Raw genomic sequence first — 24,284 nt, 5'->3', positions numbered from 1 at the left:
ACAGGAGAGATTGGAGAGGCAAAAAGGGATGATGGCCCAAATTCAAATGGTCATGGCAGGAGTTAGAAAAACATTCGTCAAGATAGGGTGTGAATGGCGGAATAATGACCAGCTGCCATTCGAGGCAAGGAGAAAAAAAGAAAGAAAGAAAGAAGCTCTGGGGGGAGTTGGCAGCGGTTAAGATGTCGAGTCCAGAAGGCTATAAAGTGCCGAAATGAAAGATGAGGTGCTGTTCCTCGAGCTCGCGTTGAGCTTCGTTGGAACAGTGTACGAGACCGAGGACGGAGAGGTCAGAGTGGGAATGGAGTGGAGAATTAAAATGACAGGTGACCGGAAGCTCAGGGTCACACTTGCAGACTGAATGGAGATGCTCCACAAAGCGGTCACCCAATCTACGCTTGGTCTCCCCAAAGTAGAGGAGACCACATCGTGAGCAGCGAATACAGTATACTAAATTGAAAGAAGTACAAGTAAATCCCTGTTTTAGCTGGAAGGAGTATTTGGGACCCTGGATAGTGGGAAGGGAGGAGGTAAAAGGGCAGGTGTTGCATCTCCTGCGCTTGCTGTGGGAAGGGGAGGGGGTGCTGGGGGTGACTGCGGAATGGACCAGGATGTCACGAGGGAGCAGTCCCTTCGGAATGCTGAGAGGGGAGGGAGAAGATGTGATTGGTGGTGGGATCACGCTGCAGCTGGCAGAAATGGTGGGGGATGATCCGTTGAATGTGGAGGCTGGTGGGGACAAGGAGAACCCTGTCATGGTTCTGAGAGGGAAGGGAAGGGGGTGAAAGCAGAGGTGTGGGAAATAGAACGGATACGGTCAAGGGCCATGTTAACCACGGCGGAGGAGAATCCTCTGTTAAGGAAAAAGGAAGACATGTCAGAGGCATTAATGTGAAAGGTGGCATCATCAGAGCAGATGCGACAGAGACTGAGAAATTGGGAGAATGGAATGGAGTAGTTAGCTGTAGAAGTCAGTGGGCTTATCGTGGATACTGGTCGAAAGCCTATCCCCAGAGATTGAGACAGAGAAGTCGAGAAAGGGAAGAGTTGGAAATGGACCATGTAAAGTTGAGGGAAGGGTAGAAATTGGATGCAAAGTGAATGAAATTTTCAAGTTCAGGGCAAGAGCAGGAAATGGCACTGATAAAGTCTTCAGTGTACTGGAAAAAGAGGTGAGGAAGGGGCCCCGAGTAGGGCTGGAACAAAGAATGTTTCACATATCCGACGAAAAGGCAGGCATACCTAGGACCCATGCGGGTTGCCATAGCAGCACCTTTAATTTGGAGGAAGTGAGTGGAGTTAAAGGAGAAGTTGTTCAATGTGGGAACAAGTTCAGCCAGGCAGAGGAGAAGGGTGGTGGATGGGGACTGGTTGGGCCTCTGCTCGAGGAAGAAGCGGAGCACCCTCAGGCCATCCTGATGGGGGATGGAAGTGCAGAGGGATTGGACATCCATGGTGAGAAGGAGACGGTTGGGGCCAGGAAATTGGAAACTGTTAAAGCGATGGAGGGCGTTGGAGGATGTAGGTGGGAAGAGTGTTGACAAGGGGAGAAAAATTAGAGTCGAGAAAGGAAGAAATAAGTTCTGTGGGGCAAGAGCAGACTGAAATGATGGGTCTACCGGGGCAGTCCTATTTGTGGATATTGGGAAGGAGGTAGAAGCGGGCTGTGCGGTGTTGGGGAACTAAGAGGTTGGTGGCAGTGGAGGGAAGATCTCCAGAGGAGATGGGGTCAGTGACGGTCTGAGAAATGATGGATTGATGTTGAGTAGTGGGGTCATGGTCCAGGGGGAGGCAGGAGGCGGTGTCAGAGAGTTGGCGATCAGCCTCTGCAAGGTAGAGGTCGGTTCGCCAAACAACAACAGCACCACCCTTGTTAGCAGGTTTGATGGCAAGGTTAGGGTTGGATCTGAGCGAGCGGAGTGCTGCAAGTTCAGAGGGAGGTAGTTTGGAGTAAGTGAGGGGAGCAGAGAAATTGAGACAGCCGATGTCCCGTTAGCAGTTTACAATGACGAGATCTAGAGAGGCCAGAGGGAGGGGTCCAAGTAGAGCGTGAATTCTGAAAACGGAAGAAAGGGTCAACTGTGCGGGGGGAAGACTCCTAGCTGAAGACGTGGGCACGGAGGCGAAGGCGGTGGAAAAAGAGCTCAGCATTGTGCCGAGCTCGATATTCAGTGAGGGGATGAAGCTCAGACCTTTGCTGAGGACTGATCATTAGGGGTCATAGAGGGGATAGTGAAAACATGGCAGGGGATGAGATTGGAAGAAGGAATGGTGTCAGAGGAAAGTGTGGGGGGGGAGAAGGTTCCGGAGGGGCGTTGGTGTCCAAGAGTTGTTGATGTTTACGATCCTTGACACCTGAAAGGAAGGAAAAACGTTTTTGGTTAAAGCGAAGGTTGAAATGGAACTGTGGACCAGGACAGCTTAGACATGGAGTGAGTCGGTGCTAATGAAGGGAGAGCTCCAGAGTGTGCATGTGACGGAGCATAGCGTTGAGTGTGGATCTCAGGATGCGGTGAGAGCTTTGTTTCTGTCCAAATCACTTGTATATCCTGTATACAGCAATCGTCAGAGAAGGGCGGCATGGTCGATGCCAGAACTTAAAGGAATGATGTGTGAGGAAAGCTGTGTTTTTTTTTCTCTTTAATAAAGAAGACACAAAGGGGAGATGACAAACGGTGTTTAAAATAATGAAATGTTTGGACAAATTGGATCCAAGTAAGCTTTTCTGTCATGGACAGAAGTTAAGGACAAGGGGGTTCATATTTAGAAATCGAGGACAGCAAAAGAAAACAGGAGGGACTTTTTTTCTTCCAAAAGAGTGATGAGTATTTCGGTGCAGATTAACAGCACGGGTGGTGGACCAAGAAATGTTAATGGGGTTCAAGGAGATTCTTGTCAATAAATGGGATTCAGGGTTATTAGAAATACACCAAGGAATACTGTGTATAGATGGGCTGGATAGACCAACAGTCGTCTTCTGCCTGAAACTGTTAGTATATTACTACAGGTATAACTATGTTAATACTATAACTATGTTACACAGCTATAATTTCATTTTCTCATTCTACAGATATCGGTAAACAGCTTTCTTTATTCTTGTGGTTTATGATGTCAGAAAACCAATTTAATTCCAGATCTAATCCGGTACCAGCTATTTATTGTCATGTTTATTGTACATATAATGCTGCAGGTAGTTATGCTTTAGAGTAGATGTTCAATTCAATTAATAATTTTGAACATTCTGGGGTGGGGGTGCGCTGGGGACGTAACTATTTCATTTGATATCATTTGAGTATTTACTGCTGAAGATATAAATACAAGTTGTTGAAGAGATGCTGCTTATCTCTGGCAGCAGGAAGAATCTCAGCTCTTGTATTCTGGCAACTGGATTGCAAGACGACAATATGTATAAGGCAAACAGAGTATTTTAAATAATTACATGATGAAGAATGTTACCCGCTCCTAAGTTAACTTGTACAATATACTATAATGAATGGCATGTGCATTGCTTAATTATAAGAACTGACAGGAGTGCTGACTGATGTTAGGAAGACAAATGAGCACATCTTACATCTTTTAAGAGATGAACAAAAGAAACCTGTGGGAGAGGGTAATCAGGCAAGTACATAATTACAAAGAAGGGAAGAATTTCACATGCTTTTCGAAAGCAGCAGATTGTAGCATGATCTTTTTTTGCTGAACGATATGTGCAACATTAAACAGCAAGGGGGAAGAGTCACTTTTCTACTGGTGGTGGGACATCGGCAGTCGGCACACAGTTGTCTCGCTGCCGACTGTGCAACACGATGTGAAAGGAGTTGCCAAATTGTTCCTTCGGGCCTGCAATCAGCAGCAGATTTATTGGTGTTAGATTGGCAGATGTAAAATGAGAACAACGGTGATCTGAGGTCGGAGGTCTTCGCTTTGATGTTGCTCTCCTGGTGCCTCATTGTGAATATAAAACTATTTTCAGATAAATGTGGACCTATTTTAGCATAGTACCTCCTTGTGCCAAACCACTTCCCACTGTGGAGCACATCACTGTGGAGCACACTGCTTTCCATGAACAGGAATCCGATTTACAAAGCCACTTGGAATCATAGAAATTACAGCAGAGAAGGAGACCATTTGGCCCATAGAGCCTGTGCCGGTACAAACTCTTCAACTGGAGCTGTCTACTCAGTTCATTTTCCTGTCTTTCCCCCAACACTTTTTTTATTCTTCCTTTTCAAATATTTGTACAATTCCCTTCCCTATTATGTTGTAGTCTCTGCTTCAGTATCCACGACCAGTAAAGGGTTCCGTGTTCTAATAATCTGCGGTGTGGAAAAAATATCTTCTCATTTCTATGTTTTTTTTGAGGTCTTTAGAATGATGAAAGGGATTTTGAGAGCGACAGAAAGAGAATTCGCATTGGTTGCTTAATCAGTGAGAGGATTTCTATTAGAAGTTTGAAGGTGGGAGTCAGTAGAATTTTTTCTCTCCGAGTTTTGAGAACATGCATTGCTTTACCGGAAGTTACTATTGAGGCACATTATAAAACCATTTAAAAGTGACTTGGATAAGTATTTGGTGAAGAAGCCTATAAAGACATTTGGGTGGGGGAGTGGGGGGAAGAATAAGGGTTGGATAAGGCAAGGACATTAAATTAGGGTTGATAGCACAGAAATTAGAGCACAGAAGCTGCCATTCAGCCCATCACTTCTGGAACAGTGTTAGCTCTTGAACTAATGCTATTCCAGAAGTGATGGGCTGAATGGCGGCTTCTGTGTTGTAATTTCTGTGATTCTAACTCACTTGTTTCCTTCAGAAACGACGGTCAAAGACCGATTCTCAATTAATTCCTCACATTTCAGAAGAAATTGGTTAGCTTCAGCCCCAGTGGTCGCTCAACCTGACTGCCTGACTCATTTTACCTTTTCTTGTCACCTTTTCCCAGCTGTTCCCTTGCTTCCTCGCCAGGTGCACCCATGTTCTGTAACATTTGATATAAAACTTTCTCTTCGTCCTCTGTGCTGTGTAATGCGTTGAGGTATTTCTCGAGTTCAACAATCTGCTGCTTGAGTGTAGTGTCTTGATGGTGATAGTGTAGTGTATTCTTTATGATTCATCTGTTTCATTATTCTCAGTTTGATCAGGTGAACTCAACCACATTGCTAGACTTCAGCTGGAGACAGTAGCCTCATTTTAGCTTAATTGTTTTTTGGTGTTAACTATCCTTAAGTGTTCTTGAGATTGAATTGCTGAATGAATGATTCAACAGATGATATTGTACAGATTTGTCAGCCTGTTATTTTTCATCTGCTGTGCATGGGAATCTTCATTGAGTATAACATTACATCAGGATCCAGCTGTACTCAAATAATATTTAAGAACATCTTTGTTTGAAATATTGCAGAATGGGTACGTGACAGTGAGGTTTTGATGGTACAGGAAACGGAATAAAATTCTGCCTATAAGCAATATTGTCTGGAAAAACATCTAAGGTCACTCAGAAACCCAAGCTCACTTGAAAGCTCAGGGTCTCTGTATTAAATGCGGAAAATTGACATTTCTGGATTCGAGACGTTGACGGGCAGACGGCTTATTCAACTGTGGTGGCGGGGGGAGGGGCACCACAGCGGAACATGATCAAGTACACATATTCACTTTTCATTGGAAATCACTGCATCGTTTGGAGTCCAGGGGAATCGAGGGATATTGAGATCGGGCGGGAAAGTGGAGCTGAGGTCGATGATCAGCTCTGATCCTATTGACTGGCGGAGCAGGCTCGAGAAGCCATAGGACCTCATCCTGCTCGTAATTCTTATGTTCTTCTAATGATCAGGAATGGGACCTTGGTTAAGATTTTCCCCTCTAATTTAGCAGAGGTTAGGAATTGTTTTTGAGATTTTCGAAACAAGAACCCAGTTGTTTGTGTTTGGGAAAATCTAAGTCAGTTTTAAACTTACTAATAAAGTGATTTGATGTTTATGGATACATACGCATTTGTGTTCCCAACGTGCCTACTTGTGAAAGAATCCCATTGTTTCGTGATAGAAAATTGAGTTGGTAAAAATGGAAGGGTGGAGGAGTTTATTGTCATTTGCTTATTTTTCAAGTTTATAGGATTCATACTTATTAAGTTTATCTCTGTCTTATGGCAGTAGTCATATGATATTCAAAAATGCTGCTCTTCAGATGTGGGAGGCAGATGTCTTTATGAACAGTACATTCCTTAAGCAATCCCACATCAATAGATTTAATGAACGTTTGCATAGCCATGTCGGAAAGCAGTCCTTTGTCTAAAACCCGTAGGCTTTTCTTTTTTTTAAAGTCTTAGTAAATCGCTAATATGTTCTCATTTGTGCAGCAGTGTGCAGTTGAGCTGATATTTCCAGTCCTACAGGGGGAAAAAGTGACTACAACCATATAGCTTTTCTATTGTGTTTGCAATCATTTTCTCAGTCGTTTATCATGTAATAGTGACCACCAGTAGACTTGCATCCTGAATCCTTGTCACCGCAAGCTTTAATAAGTGATCAGTTTTTGTGCTGGAACTGGTTGAAGGTGTTTTAAATCCTATTGACCTTTACTAGAATGATTTCACTTCCTCTGAGTGCCCAACTAATTTCCTTCTCCACCCCCAACACCCCCCCCCCCCTCCCCCTCCCTGGAAGTTAATTTACTAAAAAGAAACCATACTGTAGTTTGGTTTATTTGGTAATACAGCCAAATAAGTTGTCATGTATTCATCCAACATTGTAACCCATGTATAATCTGACCTAAGTTGTACACCGTGAGAACACTGACCACGAGGTGGGAGACACTCCTAACCTGGACCTTCAGGTATAAAAGGGGAAGCTCCATCACTTGAGTGCTAAGGAATAAAGGACAGGTCACAGACTGACCTCTCAAGCATGGGCCTCGTGTGCATTTATACTGTGTAGTAAGGACGTATCAATGGCGACAAGAAACTGGGATTTAAACCACGTGAGCATGGCCACTAGCAGAACAGACGAGAGATACTGTGTTAAGGAATGGTTGGGACAGAGATTCAACATTATTAAAGCAGCACACACTTCTCCAGGCAGACAAGGGCAGTCAGGCATGCCCCAACATGTAGTCGAACCCAGAGGGGGAGTTCGACAGAGACAATGGCAAGCTGAACAGCGATTCACGCCATTGCAAGGGACAATGCGGCCAGTAATGGGGCCATCAACACCTGTTAATGGTGCACTCAAGGACAATAACGGGCAGTCAGGGACGATCGACTGGCAAGGGACCTTTTGTTTCAAACCGCAACTCATGCTGGAGGCGTGGAGGCATACATTCAGCCGGAGTTTGCAGAGATGAGCAAAATACCTGCAGAAATTGCAGAAATGGACACTGGGGGAAATCGCTGGAAGCTGAAGTTCAGCGAGTTCATGTGGAGCACGTATACAGTTCATACACCAGGACGTCACCGATAATGATGAAAGTGCTCCTCAATGGCATCCCAGTATCAATGGAGTTAGACACGGGTGTCAGCCAGTCCCTGATGGGTATCAAACAGTTCGAAAAGTTGTGGGCATCCAAGGCCAGGAGGCCAAAATTATCGCCGATTGACGCACAGCTACGGACTTACACAAAGCAGATCATTCCGGTGCTAGGCAGCGCTACGGTAGTCGTGACCCACAAAGATTCAGTGAACAGGTTGCCACTCTGGATTGTCCCAGGGGACGGTCCCGCACTACTGGGGAGGAGTTGGCTTGCTGTCATGAACTGGAAATGGGGCGATGTCAATGCAATTTCCTCTGTGGAGCGAGTATCATGCTCACAGGTCCTGGACAAATTTGACTCATTATTTCAACCCGGCATTGGCACTTTCATGGGGGCCAAGGTAGTGATTCACATAAACCAGAACGATAGACCAGTACACCACAAGGCCAGAGCGGTGCCGTACGTGATGCGGGAAAAGATAGAAGGCGAATTGGACCGCCTGTTGAGGGAAGGCATCATCTCGCCAGTCGAATTCAGTGACTGGGCGAGCCCGATTGTGCCGGTGCTCAAGGCGGATGGGTCGGTCAGGATATGTGGCGATTACAAGGCCCCAAGGGTGTCTTTCCAAGACCAGTATCCGCTACCGAGAGCGGAGGACCTCTTTGCGACGCTATCCAGTGGCAAACTTTTTTCAAAATTGGACCTGACCTCAGCTTACATGACCCAGGAGCTGGCGAGTGAGTCGAAGAAGCTGACCACCATCACGACACACAAGGGGTTGTTTGAGTACAGCAGATGTCCGTTCGGGATTCGCTCGGCCACCGCGATCTTCCAACGAAATATGGAAAGCCTCCTCAAGTTGATTCCAGGGACGGTGGTTTTTCAGGACGATATCCTCATTACGGGTTACGATACTGAAGAACACCTCCACAACCTGGAGGAGGTGCTACGCAGACTGGACCGGGTAGGTCTGAGACTGAAAAAGGCGAAGTGCGTCTTCCTAGCTCCAGAGGTAGAATTCCTGGGGATGAGGGTAGCAGCAGATGGGATTAGCCCGACTGCATCCAAGACGGAAGCGATCCAGAGAGCACCCAGACCCCGTAACACGACAGAGCGGCGTTCGTTCCTGGGGCTCCTGAAGTATTTTGGTAACTTTCTTCCCAAATTGAGCACGCTGCTAGAGCCGCTACATGTGCTCCCACGCAAATGGGTCTGGGGGGACAGCCAGGAAAGGGCTTTTAATAGAGCACGCAATTTGTTATGTTCCAGCAATCTGTTAACGCTATATGACCCATATAAGAAACATGTGTTAACGTGCGATGTTTCGTCCTGTGGTGTTGGGTGTGTGTTGCAGCATGTCAATGCCAAGGGTCAGTTACAGCCGGTAGCTTATGCCTCCAGGAGTCTGTCCCAGGCAGAAAGGGGCTACGGGATGGTAGAAAAGGAGGCGCTCGCATGTGTATATGCGGTAAAAAAAATGCACCAGTACCTGTTTGGCAGGAAATTTGAGCTGGAGACAGATCACAAACCCCTCACGTCCCTTTTGGCCGACAACAAGGCCATAAATGCAAACGCATCGGCCCAAATACAGAGGTGGGCACTCACGTTAGCCGCCTATGACTACACAATTCGGCACAGACTGGCCACCGAAAACTGCGCCAATGCACTCAGTAGGCTCCCACTAGCTACCACTGAGGGGGCTACCGAGCATGCTGCTGAGATGGTCATGGCTGTTGAAGTTTTCGGAAGCGAAGGCTCACCCGTGACAGCCCGTCAGATTAAAGTCTGGACAAATAGAGACCCGCTATTGTCTCTAGTCAACAAATGTGTCCTGAATGGGGACTGGGCAGCATACGTACAGGGCATGCCCTGAGAAATTTAAACCATTTCACAGGCGCAAGGATGAACTCTCGATTCAGGCAAATTGCCTACTGTGGGGAAACCGCATAGTCATGCCCCAGATGGGCAGAGAGGTGTTCATCAGAGAACTCCACAATGAGCACCCGGGCATTGTCACAATGAAGGCAATTGCCAGGTCACACGTTTGGTGGCCAGGGATAGACGCAGATCTGGAACTTTGTGTTCGCAGGTGCAACACGTGTGCCCAGCTGGGCCATGCGCCCAGAGAAGCCCCCCTTAGCCCCTGGCCATGGCCCGCCAAGCCTTGGTCATGCATCCATGTAGACTACGCAGGTCCTTTCATGGGAAAAATGTTTTTGGTTGTAGTAGACGCCTACTCCAAATGGATCAAGTGTGACATTTTAAATTCCTCTGCCACGGTAGAAAGTCTAGGGGCAATGTTCGCCGCCCACGGTCTACCGGACATCTTGGTCAGCGACAATGGCCCGTGCTTCACAAGCACTGAATTCCAGGACTTCATGGCAGGCAATGGAATTAACCATGTTAGAACGGCACCGTTCAAGCCGGCCTCAAACGGCCAGGCAGAACGAGCAGTGCAGATAATCAAACAGGGGATGCTCCAAGGGGGTTCCCTACAAACCCGCTTATCACGCCTCCTGTTGGCCTATAGATCCCGACCACACTCGCTCACAGGGGTTCCACCCGCAGAGCTACTAAATAAAAGGATGCTCAAAACCCGATTATCCCTTATACACCCCACCATGAAAGAAATTGTCAAGAGCAGGCGCCAGTCACAATATCACTACCATGACAGGAATGCGAGGGCGCGATGTATTGATGTAAATGATCCTGTTTTTGTCCTCAACTACGCTGCAGGGCCCAAATGGCTCACAGGCACTGTGGTTGCCAAAGAGGGAAATAGGATTCTGGTAGTTAAACTTACCAATGGACAAATCTGCCGCAAACATGTGGATCAAACAAAAAGGAGGTTCAGCAACCCCATAGAAGAAGCAGAGGAAGAACACGATATAGAGTTCACTCCACCACAGGTGACTGAACACCGGAGCCAAAGGGAGGAGAGCCCAGTCACTGTGGGCAGTCCGGACAGGCCTGAGGCACTGCAAACAGCAGACACTCAGGCCAGCGCCCAACAACCGGAGCCCCAACTCAGGCGCTCTACAAGGGAGCGTAAACCACCAGAGAGACTCAACCTGTGATCCCAATAAGACTTTGGGGGGGGAGGTGATGTATTCATCCAGCATTGTAACCCATGTATAAACTGACCTAAGTTGTACACCGTGAGAACACTGACCACGAGGTGGGAGACACTCCTAACCTGGACCTTCAGGTATAAAAGGGGAAGCTCCACCCACCTTCATCACTTGAGTGCTAAGGAATAAAGGACAGGTCACAGACTGACCTCTCAAGCATGGGCCTTGTGTGCATTTATACTGTGTAGTAAGGACGTATCATAAGTCATCACCATTTTCAGGCGATCCAACCTTGAAAGGGTCCTGAGTTAGCATGGCTACATTTTGGCTAAGTTTAGTCTCGTGAAACAACAACAACAACTTGCATTTAATGCAGTAAAACCTCCCAAGCTACTCCAGAAGTGATTATCGAACAAAATTTGACACCGAGCCACATATATAAATATTAGGAAAGGTGACAGAGGTAGGTTTTAAGGAGCATCTTAAAGGAGGAAAGTGTGAGATAGATAGGCTCGGAGGTTTAGGGAATGAATTCCAAAGCTTAGGACCTACGCAGCTGAAGGCATGGCCGCCAATGGTGGAACGAAGAAAAGCGAGGGTGCGCAAAAGACTAGAATTGAAGGAGTGCAGAGATCTCAGGGTTGTCGGGCTGGAGGTGGTTACAAAGATAGCCAGGGGTGAAGCCTTGGTGACAATTATTTAGGTGTGTGATGAGAAAAAACACATTTCCCATTTAATTGTACTTTAGTATGCAACATGTTGTATTCTATTACAAAAGTAGAATACTGCAGATGATGGATATCTGAAATAAAAACAAAATGCTGGAAATACTCAGCAGGTCAGGAAGCATCTGTGGAGAGTGAAACAGAGGTAATGTTTCAGGTGAATGACCTTTCGTCCGGTCTCACTGCTCTTTGGAAATCCTGCAATCAACAAGCTTGCTGGAGATCTTTACACCTTTCTGTGCATATCGGGAAAAGTCTGGAGCTGCCAAAATTGTATTCTAACTGCAGGCTCTGCAGTTATAGACGCAGTCTGTTATTCAAAAAAAACTTAGATAATAGTTGGAAAATGACACTGCTCTGTAACAGTAAAAATAAAGTCATAATCTGTTTGTACTTGGTAACTACACAGAAACTCATAAATTAAGCTACAGAAATGTTTCTACAGTGGACTTGGTAATAAACATGACTGAACAAAATCAATTTGATTAGGGGAGAACAAAAGTTTGTGACTGTGAACTTTCTAATCTTGATAACTTTATTCAACAAATGAATTGTTGCCCCAGTCACCATTTTCAAACTTAACTCTTCATTTTTTTCCCCCTGCATGTACTTCAGAATAACTACTCAAATTGTCGTGAGAAGATGGGGGAAAAATCTGAGAAACTCTGTACTTTTACACAGAGTAGGCATTTGCAGGTGCCTACATTCCCTTGGCATCAGGACAGTGTTGGCAAGCAACTGATGCTTGTGGCATTTACTTTCCCCTTGCAGCTACCGAATGTGACTCCATAAGACAGCACTGCTCCCTTTTACTGTTAGAAAATAGATTCATGTGGAATACCGTTACAAGGCAGGATTATCCAAACTCTTTAACTTTGTAATCGCTAATGGCCAGGAGCAAGTTTCCTCACATCGGGTGGAGGTGACCTATTTTTCTCAAGGAGTTAAATCCTAGGATTCAAATGCCATCTCCTATCCACTGTCTCATTTAGACACATACACCACAGTCCTCAGATGAGACTATAAAATGAAAGCTGCTTTTGAATTGAGCCACCATTGAATTCATTCTGGGAAAAGTAAAAATTACAAATAAGTTATTTTTATGCGAGCATCGAAGGCGCAAATATTTGGGCATATGCTCAAAAGAAAATTCAAGCTGAAGCCTACTTCAAGACATTTTTACATTGAGTATGCAGATTTTTATTCCTTTTTCAGATGCCAAGCATAATTCTTGGCAGAAAGCAGAAAGTAACCTGCTCCCATGCTGCTCCAATTATCTATGGAAACTGAAGTAGCAACTTTCGAGGAAACATCCATTTAACTTCGTTTATAGAGTTGGCAGCACTTACTGTCAGATTTGTTTTCCTGCAGTTCCCCCCCCCCCCCGCAGAAAGCAGCTTATATAGGCTCTTCCCCCCCCCCCCCCGGCAGAAAGCAGCTTATATAGGCTCTTCCCCCGCCCCCCCCGCAGCAGAAAGCAGCTTATATAGGCTCTCTTCCCCCACCCCCAGAAAGCAGCTTCTATAGGCTCTCTTCCCCCACCCCCAGAAAGCAGCTTATATAGGCTCTCCCCCCCCCCACTCCCCAGAAAGCAGCTTATATGGACTCTTTTCCCCCCCCACCCCTCCCAGAAAGCTCTCTTTCCCCCCCCCACCCCCAGAAAGCAGCTTATATAGGCTCTTTTCCCCCCCACACAATACATCAGAGGCACTGCATCAAAACTGATGAGAAAGGTTGTCCCTTCATTTCAGCCCTTCGGTGTTGGCTGAATATAATCTGGAAGCTCTGTGCAGTAAAACCACTGATTGAGCTAGTAACAAGCCAGCAGGTTGTAATTTTACCCAAGGTGGCTTCCAGGCATTGGGACCCAAGCACATGCCACTGTACTGTTGCATGTCTTTAAGATATGTCTGCTCAGGTGGAGTCTTTGTGCCACAGCAGCCACATGTCAGTAGACATCGGCCGTTTTTTTTCTCAGCCACTGCAAACTTGAGCATCTATTTTAAATTGCCTCAGTCTGTGGAACATTTAAAATTTGAAAGTTTACAACAAATGTTGGCAAATTATTCCTCTTTAATTCTCTTTCTTCCTGCCTCCCCCCTCCCAACCCACTGAATTGCTTCTAAAGACAGTTAAAATAGAAACACAGTTAGGTTATGAGCCCACAAGAAGGGACCAGTTACAAGCAGAAGTCTATGAATAAAATCAAACATTTTCAGAGACATGTGGATCAACTGACTCATTTTTATTTTGATGTATTATGTATTAAGCAGGTACATTGGAGTTTTATTCAGAACACTACCTGCTTATTACAGGCAATCAATCTTAACACGGCAGGGGAGAACAGAGACTTAAACTAATCAGTGGAAGACATTTTCCATGGCATGATCCATTCCCCTGAGATGGTATGAATCTTGCACTTCAGTACTATGACAGAGACTGAGAATTACCCAATGAGAAATCTCCTCTGTATCCAACAAGTTTATAGGTGGCAGATGGTTGGCGAGGAAATGAAATGAGAGTCATTTGGTGTTTCTAATAGAGTAGTGCTACCAAAAGTTAGCCTGATCTATATATGAATTTCAACATAGCTTATTTTGACTGAAGTGATTTATTTAACCATACATTTTTTTTTGGTTGGGGGGGTAGAGGAGAGAGAAAAGAAAGAGAGAGAAAAGTGTCTGTTAGTTATTTAAGCTATTAGTTAATTTGAAGTTGCACAATAAGTCAGGGATGAAAAAGTTCAATTTGATCGGTTGGAAGCTGACTCCTCTGGTATTATAAATTTCCTATTGTCAAATCCAGCTGAATAATTTGGTCATGTCCAATGTTTTAACTAATCTGTATGATTTTAATGATGTAAGCAAAAATAATTTACGCTACTGTCAAGTAGGTGTCCATCGTTCATTTACATACTGTAACCATAACCCTAACCTGTTGGCCAGTTTGCTGAAGACTTCAACCACCACTTTCTCATTCTGTGAAAGCCAACGAGGCCATGAGAAGCATAGGGCCCTGGGCTTTTGCCGACTTGGCCCAGAGAAACAAGAACGTGCTTGATTCCTCCTAATGTTTCAACTGAAATATTTTAAAAGACAACTACACACAGTTTGAGATTTTGTTTTGTTTTGTTCATTGTATTTAAGTGATTGACTTTTCTTTCTAAATATCTGAAAGAAGCAATCCTGTTGAAATAAAATTGTGACCGCTAATAATTTGTAAAATAAACTACCATTTTTTGGGTTTTTTTAAAGCAAGGAGGGTCAGGTCAGTTTTAGTAAGATTCGGAGAGTCCACATTCTACCTCCTGCAGTCGTGACTTCTTTCTAGGTAGTGGCACGTTTTGCCCGGACTGACATGAAGCCATTACTGCCATGCCTTCCAGTTTGAGGCTGGTGCAAGTGACCTTTTGAGCTGTTATATAATAGTGCAATAAAAATATTGCAGGTATTAAATATACCAAAGGGAAGCTGAGGTCTGCAGTTGGAGTTTAATGTTTAAAAAAAACATTAGGCACATTAAGCATGTATGCTCCTTGTGAAACATATCCAATCTAACACATATCCAATCAGTTATTTTCTCCTGTTTCCTCCTCTTCCTCCCTCCCGCCCCCCAAACAATGATGCACCAGTTCCCAGCCAAGAAGACAGGTGTGCAAACAACCTGCTTCTGGGTCTCTGACTGTGCTGCTATTGAGCCAGCTGTTAAGAGGTGTTTGACAGTGGTTTGGGTTGACTGCTTGTCATCGCTACACCCCTTTCTTTTTAGTTTTCTTGTTCTTTCTTTCCCTCCCTGTGGAGAGGTATCCTGCTGCTGTTTCACAGCTCTCCCAGTAGCATAGCCAAGATCAAAAAGAATGGTACAGAATGAGCGCAGCCTTCCATTCATTAATACATTAATGTTTCCAAACTGAGCAAGATAATTATAAATTCATTTGGTGAAGGAAAACATGTTTCTCTCTTCATGTGAACAAATGGGATTCAGTGCTAAAATTAGTAATATTCGTTCTCATCCTTAACTTGGACATGGGGTTTTATACCATCTGAGACATGTAAAATAGTGGATTGAAACGGAAATGTGTGTGCCTGTAATTTCAATTATAATGCAGCATGAAGTGAGTGTCGATCATCACACGACTTGTGTGTTATTATTGTACTAAATCCTCATTTCTGTAAACAGGCAACTACCATATGTCTCCGACGGTGAACATGACCCAGGACGACATAGTTATTATTGAGGATGACAGACCACCTGGCAATCTTCCTCGACTGGCCAACCAGTCATCTGTGGGTTATCATCAAGAAATGAATTCTGTAACTTCTGGTCTTTGGATAAAAGAACCTGATAAAGATAAAACAGATGGGTAAGAGCGCATTTTAATAGACATTTTTAATAATGGTGGTTTCCTTCAAGCTGTTGTTACTGATGTTGTATGAAAAGATTATGATCAAAAATAGGTACCATAAAAGCAGGTGGTATTTTTGTAATAACTCTCTCTGATACTTCTCTCTCTCACCACCACCCCCCCCCCCCCCCCCCACATCAACCCCATTTCCTTTATTTTCCTCCAAACAGGTGTTGATGTGCTGGTGTACAGTTCCATGGTCATCAGCAGCTATTCCTCCTGAATGTTGGCAGGTTTTTTTCCAACATGGAAGTATCACAGCTGAATCCATCCTGCCTAACTGATCTCCACGTGCACTTTCCAGCAAAGGCCACTTGACAGAGATCAGAAGGGAAAACTCCGAGCTATGATTTTTTTGGTTTGTTTCCCCTCCACTTCAACTCCTCACTCTTGTTTGGGGATGCTGTGGGTAATTATTGACACGACCCCTCCCCGCCACCAAGATTGGCTGAATCAGCACAGAACCCGAAAGCCTTTTGCCTCTGTGTGGAATCCATTTGCTCTGTAGGGCTTACAACCACGTTACCCAGAGCTCTTCCACGACACTTGCATAAAATTAAAATGTGATTTGGTAGGCCTGACACGAGAGATTTTATGCTATTTTTCTTGCTAGTTTCTTAATTATTTTAGATTTCAGCACACATTTTGTGCATATAACAAATCAGCTTCGAAATGTCACGGTGGACATTTATAGACTCTTTGACTAATTTTATTAGACAGCATTGTACCTTAGTTCTACTGTAACTATGTCCATTAAGATTTCCAAGCAATGATATAAGCAGTTGCGATATCATGGAATGCCTGAAGCAGCGATAAGTTAATTTCCCATTGGACATGTCCTTGAACATTATGTAAACCACCTGCTAATATTGTGATTTGTGTACATGATTTTTTAAGCAATATTGATTTTTTTTTTTAAATTCTTAATACTTCTGAAGTGCCTAATAAAGGCTTGTAGGTTGTGCCAGCGCAGCATACCGATGCACTGGTGTGATGTGACGGCACATTGGATAGCTGCCCTATTCAGCTGACTTCCTGATTTGTTGCACTGTGACTCAACAGGTGAGGGATAATCTACATCAGAGTCATCACACAGATAATTTCAATTCATAATATTTGGCTTAAAACTGGTACCTGCTTTCAGCCAGAAGTGCAATATGGCCTGTTGGGACCTGCAAGAATAACTAACATGATTACTTGGAGTCTGAATAACACCATCAACTCTTGATACCATTCATTTTGTTTCATACACCACACAAAAAGACCATCGCTCACCAAGCCCATTGGCTGTAAAGAATTCAAAACTCTGGAGCTCAGATGAAACTCCCTTCGTAATTTAAATGAAAAAAAGCCATATTTACTTTTTAAGGCATTCTGTGGTGCCAAGAACTTGTGCATGTTTGCAGAATGGTCATCTGATCTAACCACGTTTTTGTACTGCTGAGGTGGAGCATTGGTGTCTGACCCATTGCTGTAATAATCAAAATATTGGGGGGGAAATTGTGGTCGGAGGCTTCCTTTGAGTGAACGCCTCCGACCCTTAACATTTTTATGAAAATACTTGGTGGTCCTGGAGGAATGTAGAATTCCGGTCAGAGGCCTAGTTTCACAGTCCAGCATACGGGAACATGTCTTCAGGTACGTATTCGTATCCTGGAATCATGTGGGCCTGGACCACCAATCACTATGCAGTATTCTCGTTGATAATAATGGGAGCTCCGTTTGCACGAGCTCCCATTGCTATCAATGAGAATACCCCGCAAAAAACAAGAAAAACAACACAATAAAAAAAACACTTTACATATTTAAAATTAATTGAAATTGAATCTAATTAAATGTTTTAGAAAAAAAATGTTTTTAATGTGTTTTAATAGGGTTAAAAATAAACTTACCTTAATGGACAGAGTTTTTAATATAAAAATTAGTAAATTTAATTTTTCTATATTTTAGAACTCTTACGCTGGTAAAAGTAAGCTATATGCCTGGTTTTACCAGGCGTAAGAGTTTGAAGGACATTCGCTGGGCAAGAGTTGGGCAAATAGTCCAATCTCTGCCCCGTTGATGTCCTTCCTGCGGGGATGCGTTGGATCTGTCAAAAGAAATTTTGACAGATTGCAAAAGCCAGCATCACGTCTCAAGAACCGGCATTTGCGAGGCCTCTTCAGGTGCATGCGCACATCGTACGCACCCAACGAGGCCACAATCTTTGGCCCAGTTTGTACATAATGCACAAATTGCATCTTCAATTAATGAGCTGGAAGATGAAAAGCTTCAGAGGGATTGAATTTATTTACATTTCACAAGAACCTTCTGTGAAAAAGAAAAACATTTTTATCTTCCTTTGAGTTTAAAAAGGCTTGATCTTCAGCTTAAGAGTGTCGGTACCGACAGGTCTCATTATAGGTTGTGTGCTTGTATTGTTGGCTTGGGGATGACTTTTGAAACACTTCAGCTTTGCTGCATTCACAGAGGCATGTCAACTCACTGATGAATAAATAAACCACATCCTAAAACTTACCAAAACATACGTTACGGTTTGAGCAGAGCCTGAATTCCTGAAAATCTGAGTGTGATGCAAGCATAACTGATATTGTGTAAGCTCACGGAGACTGTTGCAAAATTGTCGTGAGCATCAAGAATTTCTAGATGATTTCTTGAAGTCTGGATGACACTGTGAACTTGTCACAGTTTTGTCTCTTCCACTCTAATTCATGGGATCATTACCTGATGCACCAGGCTTGTACTTTTTGTAAACTTTTTGATTTTATTATACAAGTGTTCAAGAAATGGATCAGTTGGCGATCTTTTCTCCCTACTCCCTTCTCTTGAAGGTACTGACTCTTGCAGCAATCCTCTGGAGCCTCACTTTACTGACCATTCTTCATGTATGAGCCTTGACAATGAATGTCAAGAGATTATTTGATCATGGAGGACATCTTAGTTGAGGCCGATGCTGTCTTCATCTGATTCCATACATGTAGACTTTGCATTGGAGGCAGTTCAGAGAAGGTTCACAAGGTTGATTCCTGAGATGAAGGGGTTGTCTAATGAAGAAAGGTTGAGCAGGTTGGGCCTATACTCATTGGAGTTTAGAAGAATGAGAGGTGATCTTATTGAAACGTATAAGATTCTGAGGGGGCTTTTCAGGGTAGATGCAGAGAGTATGTTTCCCCTCATGGGGGAATCTAGAACTAGGAGGCATAGTTTCAAAATAAGGGTTCGCCCATTTAAAATAGAGATGAGGAGGAATTTCTTCTCAGGGTCCTGAATCTTTGGAATTCTCTACCCCAGAGAGGTGTGGAGGCTGGGTCTTTAAATATATTCTAGGTGGAGATAGACAGATTTTTGAATGATAAGGGAGTAAAGGGTTATGGGGAGCGGGAAGGGAAGTGGAGTTGAGGCCAAGATGAAATCAGCCATGATATTAAATGGCAGAGCAGGCTCGAGGGGCCAAATGGCCTAATCCTGCTCCTATTTCTTATGTTTATAGCGCATGTAACTGGATAGTGATCAGGAGCACAAATTGTGGCAGATATTTTCCCCTTTCCTAGTCTAGAATTTTGAGGACAATTGTAGTGTCTCAATGCTGCCCTGGCTGCGCTAAGCTAACTCAACATTGACTGGGCATTGAATTTGGAATCTTCTGGTGTGCGTGGGCAAGTATTACATTGACCTCTTTATACAACTGGACGGGAACACCTGTAGGTTTTTTTTTGAATTGTTCATCAGAGAGTTCAAAGTGCAGGACAGTCCAAAGTCTGCTGAAATCCTAATGTTGTGCTAAGGATTCATAGGAAACCTACTGTTGTTTTTTAATTTCCTGCTATTAATGGAGGAGATAATGATGAAATGAAGGTAAATGGTAGGATTTTGCCACCAAGTGTGGGGATAATCATGTGCATTTGGACAAAGCATTATATAAACAAGAGACATCTGTTCTGAATTTGAAGAGGAGATAGAAGCCTTCAGAAGTTAACAGTAGGTCCTTGATCAGAATTCTTTTTCAATTGAAGATTGAGGCTGAGGATTAATTACATTTGAATATTTCAAGAGGAGGAAAGGGGTCATAATGTGTTTTCATTAAAAAAAACTCTGCTCTCCGAGTGTGTGATAGCACATTCTTAGTGTTGAAAGCTGTTTATTCAAAAACAATTAAACTGACTCCTGTTCAACAAAAAAACCCCAACTAATTCACAGCTTAACTTAGTCATCATTTGGTGACCTTTTATATTTAATCTTTTATCTTCCCAGCTAGTTTTTCATCAACTGCAGATGAGTATTCAACGCATTTCTAAATGGCAAACAATTAAGCAAACATTTCTATAATAATTTAAAAAATCATTGAAGACTTAAAAAAAAATTCTTAGAGGAACAGCTATAGGCACCTCCATGACTGCAAGTAATGATGCTCAGCAACAAATTGATAGAAGTAAGAATCCGTGGCAGAGCATAATTGATGATATTTAACTTGGTACTTCAGTGGCGACCTGGGTGCAACTAATCATAAGAACATAAGAATTAGGAACAGGAGTAGGCCATCTAGCCCCTCGAGCCTGCTCCGCCATTCAACAAGATCATGGCTGATCTGGCCGTGGACTCAGCTCCACTTACCCGCCCTCTCCCCGTAACCCTTAATTCCCTTATTGGTTAACTGTCAGCCTATTGAATTTGAGTGATATTTACTTTGTTACACACATGTGGTATATATCTGAAATTATGATCACTGCTGTGATTTTCATAGAGATTAATCTCAAAGCTATTTTCCTCATGTACGATATGTTTTCAGAAAACAAATGGCATATAATTCATACTGGACATAGCTTTCTAAGCAAATAACTGAGCATGATTTCTTGCTAAACTTGTTATTTGCCCTGTAGAGGGGATGGTATTGCTCATCAATTAAGTCGACCACATTGGTATGACATAGAATCAATTCAAACTAAGTTAGAGCGCACATAATATAATTTAAAACAGAAGTATTGAGGAATGATTAAAATGCTGAACTTTGGGCTAGGGAGGAGGGGGATCAATCAACCAGGGTTCCTGTTCCTGATTAATATCCAGTAACTCCTGTTGGAAGTTGCATGCGTGTGGATTGTTGGATTGGTGCTCATTTGTTATCATCTCCATGGTAAGATAGCCTGCCAGCACTCACCATCTTAAGTGTAGGAAGAATGGTAGCTTTGTCAAGTGCTGCCAGCAAGCTCAGTGCTTTCAGGACTCGAAAGAAAATTGGTAGATTAAAAGCAAAGATCTATTTTTGTAACACGTATGCTGGTTAGGAACCAGTTTACGACCATGTAAACTCATTGATTAGCTTATCATGTTGTAATCATTCCTAGGTATCTATTGTCTACAGTAAATGCTTGGAATAAATCCTTGCACTTATGGACATTTGCTCAACAGCAGGCCAGCTACTCAACACTTGAGTTTATTTGTTAGAGTGCCAGTGTTCGAGAGAGGTTTCTGCGGTGTTGTTTATAAAGTAGTGGATGCAAGTCCAGTCTTAACTATTTAAGGATGCACCTTTTAACTGTATTATCAAAAGCAAATTTCCACCCTTCATTTCTGTGCAAGTCGGTTATGTTAAGCATGAAACAATATTTTCACCCTCGGCTTACAGTGTCATTTGACACGTCATTCTTAGGAATAAATGTAATAAATGGGTATTTTGGTGCATTTATCTGTTACTTGTCCCTTAATACCACGTTTTATGCATTATAATTGTAACTAATACATAGCCTGTAAGCAGATATTCTGAAAAGAACTCTCCCTCCATAATATGTGAAGTTCTATTATTGTAATAAAGGGAATGGTGGCTGCAGGAAGCACTTTCTGTTTGTGTTGCTGGAATGAGAATTTAAAGTACGATTTGAATGGGGAGAGTTTTATACAAGTTTCAATCAATTGCTTCTAAGAACATGAAGCCCACTCCTTCCACAGAGCATCTGCAATCAACCAAATCATGTCCTATCACACCCAATTAATCAGTTGATGGAAAGTTCTGCATAAATACTTGCCAATCACCAAGGTAACTAAGCAGTTCTCCAGAATATCAGTCCAGCTCCACCACTCAACCTTGGCATGCATCCTTTTCGCAAATAGCTTTGCCAATGCAGCAAGCTTGTGTGCGTGTGTGTGTGTCTTCCTTCGAAGGGTATCGTTCTGTCTTTCTTTTCTCCCCCTTCTACAGTGTACGTGTCTCTCTCACCTGAATGCTACTTAATGTGTGCGTTTCTCTCTATGACTCCCTCTCTCTCACCATCCAAACCTATACAAGGATGGAGTTTGTGGTTCAAGGTTGCATGGTGTATATGGTTGCATTTTTTTCATGCAGTTATTGAATGTTTGTTCTGTGGTGATTTTATACTTACTCGAGCAGAATTTCTCTCCGCAAAAGGTCAGCATTCCATAAAAACCGCATTGTGTTTTGCAAGACAACTTCATTTAACATGCAACGACAGGATATTCTGTGATTGACGTTGCAAGTAATCACACACGAGTTCAAACGCAGCAAGCCACTTTTCCTGCCAAGAGTGAAAATGACATTTTCAACACTACTTTGTGCAGTTTAAGGACAGGAGTTTGTCTATTAAATCTGATTCAGTCGAAGTATAGATTTTGATAAGCAGCAGTTCATATCTTGTGTCTTTCTTCGTCAAAGTATTGAGCAAGCACGATACAGAAACACACACATTCTTTTGGAGCCTTTCCTCAATAAGACAGTGCCACTCAACATTGACCTCCCTACAGCTGCTGTCAAGAGTACAGAGTTAAGAGTTATCGTACTGATTCTTTGTTTATAGTCTTTTTATAAAGAATTCTGCTTTTCTGTTTCTCCAGTGTTTTAAGTCCAGATGTCGATCCTGCCGTTGCCTTCCAGCGAGAGGGATTTGGACGTCAGAGCATGTCTGAAAAACGTACCAAACAGTTTGGAGATGCCAATCAGCTGGACTTTGTTAAAACACGGAAATCTAAAAGCATGGATTTAGGTAGAACTCTCAGTATTTTCCATCTACGTAGCAATGTTTTCTTTTTATAGCTGGAACCTCAGATCATCTCAGCGTCCCTGCTACAATCCTTTTAATCAACAAATTTATAGACATAAGGTTTTTGCTGGCTTGTATCAGTTAGTAAATGACATGGTTTCTTAATCATGAATAAGAAGTCACTAATAATTTGCCCATTTTGAACATGTTATTGCAGCCCACTAAGTAGGGTTCAGATCGATTTCCTTTGTTGCTTTATTGTGCAAACGAATTCTCCTCTTCTTAACCTAATCATGGGGTTTCATTATTGACAATGACTTAACACCTGGACACACATGCCAGTATGTTATTAGTTACATGTTATTGTAGCCCACTAAGTAGGGTTCAAATAGATTTCCTTTGTTGGTTCCTTAGAATTGTGCATGCCCATTATTGATGATGTCTGAACACCTGAACACACATGCCAAATGTCAAATATCTCACATTGGGCACATATGGACAGCCCTGCCTTTAACCCATGTCATGCCTTCTGTTAACCTAACAGTAGCCAGGGTGTAGCATTCTTACTTAATCTCCTAGCTGGACGATCGATGTCCAGTAGTTTGGCCTGCTGAACTGCATACTATCTGGACCAGAGAACTCAGTTCAGTTCACCAGACAAATCCTAGATAAAAGAAATAGCAGACAAGTTAAAACAGATATTGATTTAATTCCACTCTTTTCCGCCCTCTCCCTCTCATCTGAAAGCTCAGTGCAAAAAGACATCAGTTCAGCATAAAGATGTTGGATGAGAAGATAGTCTTCTGTGTACTAGCCCCAGCAGTCCAATAGCCTCCACCACTCGCTGTCCTGCCTCATGCAATGCTCACTTGGTCCGATTATGTATGACTAGGATATATGACTATCCATGTGCTTCAGCATTAGAGGGGAAGTGCAGAAAAATAACAAATCTTTGGTAATAAGTTGGACCGACTGCAGAAGTAAATTTTTACAAATTTGTAGTCTCAAAGGAGACATTTTGTCTTTTTCTTTTTGGATGGGTGGCATAACTGTAATGTATTCAATTCACTTATCAGAAACCTATTCCCAGCCATTCACCCATGCTGCCCTTGAGCGAGCGAGATTGGAGCCATGTAAAAGGAGTGGCGTGTTGATGACTCTTCATAGCCACCCTTGGATGGATGCCTGATCTCAGCTTAGCACCTCCCCGCGACTGAGGTTATTAACTCGGCAGAGTGGGTGTTTCAATCAAATGCTGTACATTGGAGCAACTAATTTTTAATAGTTACAAAGTTTCTGCATATTTTGACCCATGTGCTGCTGAACTGTGGGTAACTCCACATTCAGTCAGCACTGAGAGGATCACTGTTGATTATCTTTCCTCGAGTGGATCCTGAATAGAATGATGCTCTTTAGAATAAGCTTGATTCCGTCGATGTGCTGTACCATTTAGCTCATTAAGACTTGTATTGTTTTTGTGTCAAATAACTTGGGAAAACTAGTAGAGTCGGATTTGATTATAGTAATTGCTCCAGCGTATAGCACAGATGATCACTGATCATTGTAGTCCAACCCCCATGTTTAGTGCTGCTCAACTCTGATGGGCATTTTAAGTAACTGACTAATCAGATGC

At 43.1% G+C, this 24,284-nt stretch overlaps 1 protein-coding gene across 7 annotated transcripts in view; it reads left to right on the top strand.

Moving 5' to 3' along the window:
- LOC139264671 (partitioning defective 3 homolog) overlaps positions 1-24,284 on the top strand; it is a 984,694-nt gene that overhangs the window by 725,354 nt on the left and 235,056 nt on the right. For all 7 annotated transcript variants that reach the window (XM_070881547.1, XM_070881545.1, XM_070881551.1 and 4 more), the window contains exons 16-17: positions 15,437-15,620; positions 22,506-22,654. In XM_070881547.1, the coding sequence (XP_070737648.1) occupies positions 15,437-15,620; positions 22,506-22,654 (333 nt within the window). The remainder of the gene's footprint in view (positions 1-15,436; positions 15,621-22,505; positions 22,655-24,284) is intronic.

Source organism: Pristiophorus japonicus, chromosome 5 (genome assembly GCF_044704955.1).
Source record: "Pristiophorus japonicus isolate sPriJap1 chromosome 5, sPriJap1.hap1, whole genome shotgun sequence".
In the NCBI taxonomy this organism is placed as follows: Eukaryota; Metazoa; Chordata; class Chondrichthyes; family Pristiophoridae; genus Pristiophorus; species Pristiophorus japonicus.
Note: the sequence above shows the minus strand (reverse complement) of the source record. Positions and strands in the feature narration are given on the sequence as shown.